The 14,164-nt window shown below is 41.6% G+C and overlaps 1 protein-coding gene across 1 annotated transcript in view; it reads right to left on the bottom strand.

The window, feature by feature from the left end:
- Positions 1-7,166: 7,166 nt before the first annotated feature.
- Positions 7,167-14,164, bottom strand: part of LOC311493709 (tight junction protein 2-like) — a 31,024-nt gene continuing 24,026 nt past the window's right edge. The window contains exons 13-21 of the mRNA XM_084552478.1: positions 13,646-13,865; positions 12,311-12,495; positions 11,991-12,086; positions 11,813-11,892; positions 11,441-11,651; positions 11,228-11,328; positions 9,618-9,836; positions 8,576-8,658; positions 7,167-8,157 (exon numbers count right to left, since the gene is read on the bottom strand). Of these exons, the coding sequence (XP_084408604.1) occupies positions 8,013-8,157; positions 8,576-8,658; positions 9,618-9,836; positions 11,228-11,328; positions 11,441-11,651; positions 11,813-11,892; positions 11,991-12,086; positions 12,311-12,495; positions 13,646-13,865 (1,340 nt within the window). The 3' untranslated portion in view covers positions 7,167-8,012. The remainder of the gene's footprint in view (positions 8,158-8,575; positions 8,659-9,617; positions 9,837-11,227; positions 11,329-11,440; positions 11,652-11,812; positions 11,893-11,990; positions 12,087-12,310; positions 12,496-13,645; positions 13,866-14,164) is intronic.

Genomic DNA, 14,164 nt, shown 5'->3' with positions numbered 1-14,164 from the left:
TCCTGTTATTTAAATCCCCCCAGTCTCTTCACTCCCAATATTTCCTCCACAGCTATAAGAGAACGGATCATTCTACTAATTCCACAGCCCCTAACGTCTCCCTCCCCCAGATGAATCTGAACTGAGGCTACTTCACACCCAGACTATTTGTGTAACGCCCTGCAGCAGCTCCCATCTGCACAGACTGATGCTCCAAATCAGGCCAGCAGAGGGCGACAAGTCTCCTCAATTTGGAGCTGTTTGTTCGAGCAGTTCATTTATTATAAAAAGACACCTAACCAACCTATTTACACAGATGTTCTCCGCTATCAAGGAAGACAACACAACACAAGGTTGCAGTTGTGTTTAGTTAAGTCTTAACTGAAACACAGAATGTGCGTTCGTCTTACCGGTGTACAGTCATTCAGACGATTCACAGCCATCTGCTGCATGTTTTCCGGGGGCCGACTTGTTTTCGATCATAAAGTAAAACCATGCTAATCCGAATTTAATGTCCACCACGGCTCTGCTGCAAGCGCTCCATTATCTTCCAGCAAAGGTTCGACTCTTACGCCACCACAAGTGCAATGGGATTTAGATTGTGTGTGAGTGTGTGAGCGTGCGTGTGTCGTTTTGATAATATTTTGTATCTGTACATGATAATGGCATCATACAGTAGCTTTTTTTTGTCTGTTTTTTATTGCTGCTATAATAACACACACATAAATATATACATATATCAATTGTCTATAAGATAACAATGTGGCTATACCCTTAAATATATTGTATATTGTCACCAATTAATCTTGCAAAGATCTGAGATGTTGTGTTAAATGATCCATCACTATTTCTAGTTTCTACAAGCTGATCAGTGACTGCATCGAGAGAAAAAAATGGATGTTGTGCTGTGGAAAATAGTCAGCAGGTATTTCAACTTTAAAAAATAAATGCATTTCTACTAATTAAACTGACGTGAACTCAAACACAGAGACAAAGGGAAATAGATTTGCCCTGTCTGTGGAGAGTGTCCTACATCCTGCGCAGCGCTGTGCAAATCTTTTAGGCACACATGTCAAACCTGCAAAAAAAAAGGAAAACAGATGAAAACAAACTCGATCAAGTCAGAATTTAGTGACTTTGCCTTTTCAGGCAGACCCAGTGCTCCTTGGTACACCTTTACAGAGTTTTCATGCGCTCTGGAAGAATGTGCCTCAGTCAGTCCTTCTGTGCGTCTTCTGTCTCTTCACCCAAATCCAGACTGAGTTTACAATCTGATACCAAGTCTGGCCCGTAGCATCAGGACTCTTGCTGCTGTACACCGACCAGCCACAACATTAAAACCACCGACAGGAGAAGAAGTGAATAACTTTGACCGTCTTGTGACAGTTCAGTGTTCTGCAGGGAAACTTTTGGACCTGGCATTCATTCATGTGGATGTTACTTAGACATGTAGCACGCACCTAGACCAGACCAGACCAGACACTCCCACCCCATAGCAATGACACTCCTTGATGGCAGCAGCCATCCCCAGCAGGATGCAGCCTGACACAGACACACACACAAAAACACTTTAGGAACAACTAAAAAAAACGTGAAGAACAGCACAAGGTGTTGACCTGGCCTCCAAATTCACTAGATCCCAAACTGATCAACTATCTGTGGGATGATCCACAGAGGCCCCTCCCCTCAAAGGCCCCCTCACTAAAAACATTCTGTTTCCAGACACCACAGGACACCCTCAGAAGGCCCATTCAGGTCCGTTCTCTGATGAGTCACAACTGATTTGGAGGCACAAGGGAGACCTACACGATATCAGGAAGGTGGTCATAATGTTATGACTGATCGGTGTATGTCACCACTAAAAGACATGACAGCAAAAATTTTAAATAGGTCTACTTTTACTGGAGGATATTATTCATGTCATTTTTGTGTAACAAGTAGTCACGTATAAAAGCCACTGGTCTAATATTAAAGGATTAAAGTAAAGATTAAAGGTAATGCAGGTTGTTCGTCTTTAGCTTTACTGCATATATATAAATAAATATATATATATATACACGTACAGTGCCAGTACATAAAGGATTTATTTATGTAATAGCAAAAATAGTTTTTCAGAATTGAATTGCGTTATTACCCTTCAAGTAAAATCGAGTCAATCCGATTGGTTGAATTGATAAAGCTTCTGTAAATTCTCAAGTGACGTTAGTCTGCGAGTGCAAAAATAGATTTCTCAACCAGTACAGTATGTAATATAAAAAGTCAATTTCATTTTAATTTAGAGCTTAAAGCGTTGTGCATACTCTTTCCTTTTAACAGAAATAGTAGCGGTGCATGCACGTGCAACTGTTCTTTTCAACGGCAGCTCATCGCCAGAGGTGGTTTTATTATGTCCTTCTGACCGGACATCAACTATAGCAGTGACATTTTATTTTTTATTATTCTTAAAGCCTTTTTTTCCATCCTGTTTTTTTCTTTTTTTTTTTCTGCGAATGCTCCAGCTTTCTTTTACTTTTCCCTTCGGATGTCGTGAACAGGGCTCGTGTTCATTGACTAGACAACACGTTGACAACAACATAACGGCAACATTGCATCTGTGTGGTGTGTGATTTACAACCATATTAAAACAAAACAACAACCACAAAAAAACAGCTGGATGTATAAAATATGCACATAGGTGAACTACACAGTATATAGAAAACTATGTAAAGGTATATAACGGTTGTTTGTGTGTGTTTGGGTGGACTTGTAGGCGAATTAAGTAAGTAAATAGAAGGAATTGCTAAAAGTTGGGTGAAATGTAGGAAATTGGTCGTGTGAAATAACATCCATGTACAGTATATATTGTATATAGCCAGAGCACAAGGTGTGTGTGTGATATTTTCCCTCTCTGGTTTGTCAGGGACTGTACTCATGATAGCTGGGCCAGTCAGAGGCAACAACCCTCGATCCTGCTGGTAGGCAGGGCTGGCAAAGTATTTACAAATGCACTTATTTTGAATGTACAAGAAACATTAACTCTCGTCGTCTCTAAACATTAAAATAAAAAAATGATTATAATAAAACAAGTACAAGAAAATTGCAATTTCTGTAAAGCGGCAGTAATGTTTATTTATTTGCTAGCTTTTTTTTGTGATGTTCTCACAGAATGTTTGTAACAATAATTGCAACAATAAATGACTGGCAGAAAGACTGTGGCTGAGATTCTGGTTATTGACTGAGCAAGACGTCCTGGAAATTAAAGACATGTAGCACCCACCTAGACCAGACCAGGCACCCCCACCCCATAGCAATGACACTCCTTGATGGCAGCTGCCATTCCCAGCAGGATGCGGAAGACATGAAGAACAGCCCAAGGTGTTGACCTGGCCTCCAAATTCACTAGATCCCTAACTGATCAAGTATCTGTAGGATGATCCACAGAGGACCCTCCCCTCAACCCATAGGATTCAAAGGCCCCCCACTAACAACACCACAGGACACCCTCAGAAGGCCCATGTCCATTCTCTGATGAGTTACAACTGTTTTGGAGGAACAAGGGAGACCTACACAATACTAGGTCATAATGTTATGCCTGATTGGTGTATAAGACACAAGAGTTGTGCGATGCCCTTGACCTTAATTTAAACACATTAATGTGGCTTAAAGTATGCACAGTATGATTTGTTTAAGTTTGAAGTTAATGGAAAATGTGTTTTTTTATTGCTGTTTCTTCATGCCAGGCAGGGGCAGCGTATTTTTGTGTTTCTCTCAGGTTTGTTTCGTAGGAGCTGATTGCACAATTGGCTTCCACCTGTGAAGTCTGGTAGCTCTTGCTAATTGCTTGATTCAACCCCAGACTTACCAACTTACCCAGGGAGCCTCATGAGAAGGGGACCACCTGGAGGATCCAGTCTCCTGCCTGTGCATACTTTGAGCTGTATATGCTTTATGTTCGTGTTAATAGATATGTGGTGGAAGGTTGTTTTTTTCGTAACGTAGAGCAATTCACCAGTCATGCTTTGTTTTGTTATATTTCTTTTTATTTATTTGGCACAACCGCATGGTCCCATCCTTCCCCACAGTTAGTGTGTAATGCGTTAAAATAAATCTGTTCAGTTTGTCTTCTATCCTGACGTAGCTTCCTTCGCTGTCATGCGGTCGTCCCTAAATTCACCAAGGGACATAACATTCGACAACGCTGACATGAAATAAAACTTCGGGACAGATGCGGAAAAGCAAAACACAACACATGTAAAAAGAAATAACATAATGGATGTTTTACACCAGGCTGTGAGGGAGCAATTGCAGGACGGGCGTCAGGCAACAAGATTCCCGGTGACAACATCTTTTTATTAAACCTCCCTTCAGTGGTACAACTGCTCGGTCAAGAGGAAAATGAGAGTTTGATCTAATTGACCTCCACCAAATGTATGAAAGTGTCTCTTATTACCACTCCATAGTTTAGTAGCTGACAAACTCTGGGGTAGACCTCATAATAGACAAGACGTACTTTTATGGATCTCCCATATGAGGAAATTTGAGTTGCCACAAGAGCAGCACACTCAACAAGAAAGATGCTTCCTTACATTTGAGTAATAAGTAAATATAACAAGTATAAAGAAACTGTGTCTGGAATAACCAAGAGTTGAATGAGTAAAATATAGAATCTATCCTTATGTACATGTAATAGAATACAATGTGCAATACTAGGGGTTGTACCGACTCGTCGACTAGTCGGTTTGTTGTGACGTGACGCTTTAACGATCACGTGACAATAACAACATGGACGCCTCCGAGAAGACGGACGAAGGAGTCCAGTGGGTCGTTGCAGCAAACTAGCAGCGGTTCATGAAGTGTGTGGAAATACTTCACTAAAGATGAAGCCCGTACTACCGTAACGTGTCCTGAAATACAACAAAAGCTACGACTGCCATGCACACTCATCTGAATACACATACCCTTTTGGAGGCACAACGGAGACCTGCGCAATATTAGGTAGGTGGTCATAATGTTACGCCTGATCGGAGTGTAAAAATTTGATCAGCTTGTTTCCGATTCCATCTTTTCCTTCCCCGTGTCCACAGGTTTTATGTAAAAAATCCTGAGTCCGTTTACGTTGAATTGTATTTTTTTGATAATGTTCCTCTTACGTATGAAAACAGTCTTTACTACTATGTTAGTATTTCCTTTATATTTCAAGTGAACACTCTCATCCTAAAATTGGGTAGAACCCAAATTGGGTTATACGTCACTCACACTTTTTTTGCAGTGAACGTAGAATTTGGATTTTGACGAGTGTAAAATGAAAAGAAAAGAAAATCACAGGGGGGGGTATAATAAAGTTTAACACATTTTGTTGAATAACTCATGAACCATTTATCACACATTCAATGCTTCGTGTTCCTCAGATGGAACGGCACCTGCTAACTGACAACATTACCATCAAATGATTTTCTGAAACTTGCATTTTTGATCTTGCAAGTTGGATGAATGTGCACCATTTGTGGATTATACCCTGTGACTTTGTGAACAACCTCCAGATTGCATACGATTTTACAAAAGTGTGCGGTCTAATAAATACTTACACTAACTTACAGTGGAAATAAAAATAAATAAATCTAGACGCTAAGTTAAAGCTGCAGGAATTTGTGATGTAAAAACGAACAAAGATAAATCATATCAAAACTTAAACCTTTTAATGTAAATATTAAAACCTGTGCAACCCCGAAATAACACATTTCAGAGAGAAAAGTTTATAAGTTGGCAAACGCCTAAACTAATTATAAACTGATTCACCCTTTGGTTTTATTAAAGCTCTTGGTCTGATTTCTAGACCATGCCAAAATAGACTGGCCCTTGGAGATAGTCATAATTCTCCATAATCTCCATTAAAGCCCCAGTCACAGCTGAAGAAATGCAAAGCCAGTGTATGATGCTGCCACCACCATGCTTTACCATGGATGTGGTACTCTTACGCTGATGTACTTGTGTTGTTTCTGCATCAAACATAGTGCACCTCCAGTTCCATTTGGTTTTAGGAGACGAGACCAACATTCTTGTGTTTTTGCAGGAGTTATGAATATATTATAGTGTGAGTTTTGGCGAACAAAGTTATATTTCTTATCAAATTTGTACAATTACTTAGATATCAAGCCTCTTTGCCGTCCCTGGCTGTGTAGCTCAAGGTGAATTGAGATCCTTGCACCCTTGTTTGAATGACATTTCCAGATTCAGTTCAACATAGCGAAATAAAACAAGCACATGTTGACAATAAAACGCTGTTATATGAATATCTATTTGCACAGTTTTATCAGAGCTGAGAAGTAAAAAATGCACAGTGGAGGCAAGATTTTTAAAGAATAACAAAGTAAAGGGGAATTACCATTTTTTTACAACCTGGACCTCTTTTCTGGCATAAAATACAATCGTTTACTCACCCATATAACTTGGGTGTCATTTGGAGTCGCCGATATTTAGATCCAGCGGAGCTCCGCGTATATCCATATAGTGGGAGTGACTGGGGCACCGAAACGCAGCCTCTAATAACGCATTATCTGCCGCGAAAATCCAATATTTGGTTACCTGTAATTGGCTACTGCTAGTTTTTTGCAACATGGCTGAATATTTTTCCGATTCTGAGGTTGTGAACAACGACTTTGTTTATGATGGACGTCCTTAGCATTTTGAGCCAGAGTATACGGATGAGGAGCTCGTTGAAAGGAGGATGCGGAGGCAGAGAGAGGAACAGCTGGCCAAAGAACAACAAACCGCTGCACGTCCGCGAATAGATAACAGGTAACTCCGGACTCAACGGGGAATAGCACTAGCGTATCATAACAAAATATTGGTGAAATGAACGAGTTTCGCGGAAGATAATGCGTTATTTAGAGGCTGCGTTTCGGTGCCCCAGTCACTCCCACTAAATGGATATACGCGGCACTCCACTGGAGCTATCGTCTGAATGACTCCAAATAAGACCAAACGATCGTATTTTATGCCAGAAATAAGGTCCAGGTTGTAAAAAACAGCAATTCCCCTTTAAGTTAAACCAATGTGGATATGGTCATATCTAATATTTCACGACTTGAAAATCAGTAACAGAAACAAATGGATGGGTTATTTTTCTCTTTCTTTTGTGTGTTTTTTCCCTGCAAATTTCATAGTAACAGTATATTTGAAATTATGATGAATTATAATGTGTGTTGGACAAGATTATGAGAGGGACACACTATTGTGTATGAGACTTCACTCAAGGAAGATAAATAAATCTTGCAGGAGGTGAGACGCCGGTGTAAACGAGAGCTAGAGAGATCCATCTGGGGAAGAGTGGATTAAAGCTGGACTATATGGAAATCCAGAGACTGAACAGTATCAGCTTTCTTACACATTACATTAGCAGCAGAGGATTTAGTGCGGCTGGGTTAAAAGAAAAATACAACCCAAACCTCATGGGACAAAGAAAGTAAAAGGCACTTCAATAGATAAATAGATAAATAGATATATAGATATATAGATACTGTATTTAAGCACAGGCACTATCATAAAGGAATGCAAAGATTATAGAAGAGTATAGACATTTATATACATTTGTTGGATATAACTTCCAGTAACAGGACCTTGAAAAGTGAAGGCCACAGATAAAGCGCATTGTGTTTTTTGTTTTTTTCTTTGTTTGTGGTTGTAGTGAGAGCAAAACTCAGTGGCAGTAGGAGGTTTCACTTGCTGTGCACAAACGGAAAGAGCTGCATAGGCGAGAATACAAAAGTGTTTCCTGATCACTCGGTTTTGACACTTAAAAGTTACAAACATAAAAGCAAAGTGACGCGTGTTATCCTCCGCTCGCGGACGGACAGTGCAGACTGTTCAGGGGAGGTATTTATCCTCGGTATCAAACAAGCAAGAGTCGCTTTAAAGTCAGCAGTGGACTTGTGCGGGGCGAGATGGAATGATTAGTAAATAAGGGAGTGCACCTCATGTGCAGTGCATTCGTGTATGTGTCTGTGAATGCTGAGGGCAGCTGGAACGGCTGCTGGCACGGCTGCTCGGCGGTGACCCTAAAGTTCAGTGTCCTGGTAATGATGAGAGTCTATGGTGTAGTAGCCGGCCAGTGTCTCCTCCTCTGCCTCCTCTTCACTGAGGTTGAAGGGATGTTCCTCATTGGACGATGGAGGAGTATGGGGTTCAGGACAATAGCTCGAGCTGCAAGCGCACAGAAAAAAAACATTTAAACTCCAATATACAAAATGAAGAATAACCCACTAACCCTTTGGTATGTGGACAACCCGCTCTACCTACTGAGCCACAGCCGCCAGAGCCAGTGCAGCTTGTGCTTCACTATTCTTGGTAAATCAGGTTGCAAAGACACAGCAACACTTTAGTCCAGAGTTATCTCAACAATTATTGGATGCATTACTGTAATAATGTACGGATCACCTGCTACAGTTCCAACATTGTGCGTACAAGCAATTTAAGATCAGATCCGTGAACATGCACGGTTTGTGCATGAGGCCCAAGATCACGACTTCGAAGACATGGGGAAGGCAAACACTGCAAAAAAAACTTTAAATACACTTACAAACACAGTCAAAGCAAAGCTGGGATAGAATGGTAAGCCTACCCGATCAGCTGCGGATGACTGTGATTCAGCTTGGCAGTCTTCACAATAGCGTAGATGTCTGGGTGCATCCGAGCGATTTCAACCTGGAAATACAGAGATGATGAAAGTGGTTTTGACTGGTATCCAATTAACATGCAGTTTATTGTTAGAAAAACAGAAGAATTAGTTTACACTCTAATTGTTGCACTGCAGGAATTAGAAGAAAAGTATAGAATGTTTTACGTGGGGTATCAAAGTGGGCACATGTATATACTGGTAAATGATAAAAAGCACTTCATAGCCGAGCTCTAGGGTTCAGTGTCGTGCTCAGTGACACTTCAGCATGTGGTCCCATAGACTGCAAAAAAAGTAGATGCCATGATAGATTTCGACATTGAAGCCAAAGCCAGTAGAGCTCCCCCTGGTGGCTGGCTGTAGTATAGGTCATAAGCTCCACCTCCTCCATGTTAGTGAGTGGGACTTGGGCCAAACTAAAACATTAAAATACAAGTCAAATAATTTTTTATTTTTTGTTGAAGATGGTTTCTGTAATTTTAGGAGGTTAATATAATGCCGATGTTGTTTTAGTTAGTTATTTTGGTGATATATAAAAACAGGATGTGACATCGTGACGATTGACAGTTGCCAATGACAACCATACCAGGAACATGGAAAATAACCGTCTGTGTAAAACCTACAAAATGAGTAGTTGTGCTGTAAGCTGTGCTAACCGATCTCAAGGGTCTAAGGGTTCTTTACAATTAAGTTAAACTGTTGTTTTGTGAGATTGTAAGTGAATTAATGTAAATAACTACCTAGCTAAAACAACACTCCAGCGTAAGATCTGTTGGGAAAAGTTGGAAATCAGTAGTTAGCATTTACAAAGTCTCAATCCATAATGGTGCTTGTTTTAAAAAAATAATAAGTGCAGTGTATAATCTATTGGAAGTGTGGATGGGCCATCGATAACTCGACTCCACACTCGGACATTATGTGTAAAACAAAGGAAAGTCCTTTCAAATATAAAAACATGCGCTGGTGCGTGTGAAACCTCAACTCTCACCTCGTCAACTGCGACAGGTTCGGATGAGCGGCTTATGGCAGAGTTGTGAAGCGTTCCCCCCTCGGGCTCATTGTCGGTAAAGGCGCCGCCCTCGTCCGCGACGTCATCTGGGTTGGAGACCAGCCGGCTGTCTATGCTGAGGTAGTCAGCTGACATCGTGGACAGAAAGGACAGATCCTCCATGACCTGGCATTCCAGGTCACTTTCTTCTGCCTCCAACTAAAAGAGACACATGATGGACGTCAGCACCGTCGCTGTGCCTCACCAAAAAGAGACAGTTGCTGCCACAGCATTATGATGGTCAATAATTTAGTAAGGCCCCCAAAGATGTTATTAAAGTTGAAATAAGGCTCTCACAGAAAAATGCTCCACACCCCGGATGTACAGGCTAAATTCAGTAGGTAATGCTGCTACAGCAAAGAACAAACTCTGTTTCCTAGCATTCAGCAAATGATATGTGTTTATGGTTATTTGCATGAAACAAGACATTAGTCTACTCCAAGATTATGTCTTTAAATGTGTATCCCTGCCAGTATCTCTCTTTTTTTCACATTTTCCAGAAAGCCATTCTGTCTTTAAGAAATTTAAGAAATCATTTGTGTAGATTTTGCAAGAATTGAGATTGATAAACTTGCACCAACCGTGTGACAGAAGGCTTCATTACCCACAACCACTTAACAACTGCTAGTTGGTTTGGATTGACATGTGGCAGGGGCTAGAGTGGAGTTAAGTTGGAGATCAGCAGTTTAGCCAACACTGAGGCTGAATAACGATATAGTGTATAAGTTCCCAGTTCAATAGGTCCACCTAGCTAAAACCAAGTTTATATTGTTATGTTGCTTGTAATGTTTGTGTCTGTTTTAGGTCACTCTCATTGACGTAAACTGGATGGACACAAAAACACTCCATGTCAAACACTCGTAGCACAAACTGCTGCTGCAGCCGTCAGCCTCGCATATTTGGATTTGTTGGCTTGTTTTAACGCAGCCTTTTCTGCAGGAACAAGATACACCATCAGGGATTTGCACTGACCATTCAATTGACTGCAGTTGGGAGAATATGAGGCGCACAATCTCAAGTGGATAGGGAATTATAAACTGAAATGTCTGTGAAGTAGATTTTCTTTTTAAAATGCGTTTTTTAAAAATTGTTCAGTGCCTCAATATTGTATTTCATTTCCCATTTACGGATACTGTTTTTTTAAGAGGTGAATTCCAGATTGAATTTTCTTTGTTTTGTAAACTGACTGAAGCAGGTGTCTGTGTGATGACTTTCCAATCATGTTTGCACTGGCTTTTATTAAGAATTCATGGTTTCCACACCGCTATGCCCAGGGCAATGCAGACTCTGGATGTGCAGTTCCATTTATTTAGGGCAAGTGTCAGTCTGCAGCACAGATGGCAACTTCAGCAGTTTGCTAAATTTACGAAACATGCAGATGCCGAAAGCAAAAAAACGGTGTTTAGATTGCTAAACTAAACAAAAACATAATGCACTGTGGTAATCTGAAAGATGTTGGTACTTTTCTAAATGCAGGGCATTCAATTCCCAGGTGGTAAAAGGCTACAGTAACACACAAGGTAAAACTGTTTGTGTGTCTATGTATTTACCTTGCCGTCAGAGACCCAGACAGCCTGCATCTGCTGCCTCCGGATGGAGTCTTTGACGCTGCCGTACCAGGCATCGTTGGCAGAGTTCAGATCAATGGTGTCTGGATGAGAAAACCATCCAACCTCAGCACACAATTAAATATTTTTTTTAAAAAAATATGCACAGCTATAAGACTAGTGCTTTCCAATGATTGAATCTCTGTATGATTGTACCCGTGAATAAGTGAGAGCAGGTTTTCCTTAGTTTGACAGCTTGTTCATAGAGTTTGTGGGCACTGCGGTTGGAGTTGGGTATGATCCTCTGTCTCATGACCTTGATGCCGTTCTTGCTATCTGGGTTGAAGAAAATGACAATGGGATACCACTGGGTGTAGTTCAGGGTGTCCACTGCCTTGGGTGTCACATCCAGCAGGGCATGCTTGTCCTATTAGGTGTGAGGGACAAAGAGACACGAAATAATTGTGGACATGGAGGTGTATGTGGCGTATGTTATTATTACTGCAACAATGCAAAATTGTCAATTGCTCAATGCCACTCCAGCCAGTGATCAAATCAAACCGAGAGCTTGCGTGTAGGTGTAAGTACCTGCTCAATGATTTGCCGAATGGTTTTCAGACGAACCACACCCATGGTCTTGTCAGAGCCGGCATCCTTTGGTTCGGTTTCTAACAGAACCACAGAGAAGCGATGGGGTTGTCTTTTGTGTTTTCACGCAGGACAAAAAGACTGAAAGGTATAAATGTGTGAACAGACGGAGACTCACTAGCAATTACAAACAGATCGGGCATTTCAGAGGCCAGCTTCTCAGTAGCAGCATCGGCAATGGGGCCAAAGAGAACCACAGGTCGTCGGAAACCGGCTGCGATGACAGTGTTGATCGTAGATGCAGAGGGGAGACAAAGGGAGATGGAGAAGGAATTAGATAAGAAATTAGAGGATAGGAGTTTGGTCCCAGACAGAAGAGAGTAGAGGACAGGTCCTCAGTGCATCATCCCCCAGCAGCCTAGGCGTATAGCAGCATAATTAAGGGATGGTTCAGTGTCACTGACATCCCTAGAGTCCCATAGCAGGTGCTTCACCCACCTTCGCGGAGAATCACTCGTTCATATGCTGGGAATCGGGTAGTCGGGCTTTGACTGCCCAAGCTCTCTCTGCTCTTCCTCAGGTCATTCCTCTTCACAGAACGCTGGCCTCGCAACCGCCAGAAATTAGCTCGATCGCCCACAACAGATTTTTGACATCTCTGGACGCTGGCCATCTGCTCCGCTCTGTCGGGGGAGGATAATGTATTAAAGTTAGTACTGTTTTAGTATTTTTAAGGACAAAACAAATACTTAAGAATGCATATGGTATTATGGAGTAAACCAAACAGTGTCCTTGTACCATTCTTCAAAGTACAGCCTCTCGCTGTGTTACAAACTTTCACTTCCATGCCCAGCTTAACTCTCAACTGCAAGAACCTCAACAGCCCCCTTCATGGTGTAATAATGTTTAAACTGTTATGTGTGAAATGATGGACGCTGATCTTGGTTATGTAGCAGAGGTGAATGGACCACCATTCAATTTTCAAACTTGGAAAAATGGCACCTGACGGCACCTGAAGAGATTAACACCTCAACATACAAATGTTAAATTATTCACGACAACACAAAGAGTCTGGAGGACAGGCTGTTACAGATAATGTGTACTTCAGCCTAGCCTGATCAGAATCAAATAGTGCTGTGCATGGCCATCCACCATCCAATAAGCCTTTAGCCTGCCACCTGTGATCAAAGGCTCCATATCCATTACTATAGCTACTAGGGGTTGTACAGACTAGTTGACTAGCTGGTTTGTGGACTTCACTGCTGTGACATGACGCTTTGAGCATCATGTCAACTAGTCAACAACATGGACAGTTCCAAGAAGACAGGTGAGGAGCAATGCACATTCATCTGAAAAGGCATCTGCTAATGCTAGAAGAGGAACAGTCCAAATACTGATGAATGCTGATGTGCTGCCTGTTTTATACAGGCTATACATACCTGCAGTGCACAGTATGTAGCACAATGAGCTGTCTGTCCTCAGCATATGTATTCAGGTCAAGAATATAGGTTTCATTGTTGCAAAGCATTACTTTCTGCTGTTTTTGTTTTAGTAACGTCATCAGTGACTGGTCGGTGTAGACTTGACTTTCATCACATTAAAAAATCTGAAGTAGTGCAACCTCTAATAGCTACACTATCTCTACAGTGTACCCAAGGTGGAGATTTGACACGGTAGTAAAAGAAAGAAGAACAGGTATTGGCTCTGTTTCTCAAGGCCTCAGTGTGCTACAAATGAAGATGTGGTCTGGACATGTCTGAAGTGGTTTACGTCCTCTAATTGTCCACATTCTAAGGCACGGTGGAAAGCAAGCTATCACAGTCCAGGCCCTACCTGCTCTTGCTGGGGATAATGCCCTTCTCCAGGAGCTGATTGTCCTTGCCAACGCGGATTGCCAGCCAGCTGCCCAGCTTGCCATCATACAGGGTATCAACCACCTTGAGAATGTCACCCAGACTGAAAGCCAGGCTCTGAGAAATTTCCTTTTCATACTCAAAGTGGGTGCGGATGGAAAAGGAGTCACCACGGCCCGTCGCCAAGATATCATTATAGACTAGAAAGACAAGAAAGTTAGAGGTGAAAATAAAAGTATTAAAGTATTAAAAACAGTGAGACAACTGTTGATGTAGGAAACGAAGAAGGAAGGGAGTAACAGAGTAAATGATGAATTGAAATCTTTGCCTCGTGGCTCAACTCCCTCTTCACCACAACACCGACATTTGCACCAATTTCCACCTTCATCTATTGTTTCACTTTACTGTCACTTATGAACTACACTAAACTCCTTCACTTGGTGCAGCGAGTCAGCCCCAGCTCAGAGAGAGCAAGCCAAAGTTTTCCTGTAGAGCACGA

The sequence above is a fragment of the Chelon labrosus genome (genome assembly GCF_963514085.1).
Source record: "Chelon labrosus genome assembly, chromosome: 9".
Classification (NCBI taxonomy): Eukaryota; Metazoa; Chordata; class Actinopteri; order Mugiliformes; family Mugilidae; genus Chelon; species Chelon labrosus.
This window is presented reverse-complemented; position numbering and strand designations above follow the sequence as displayed.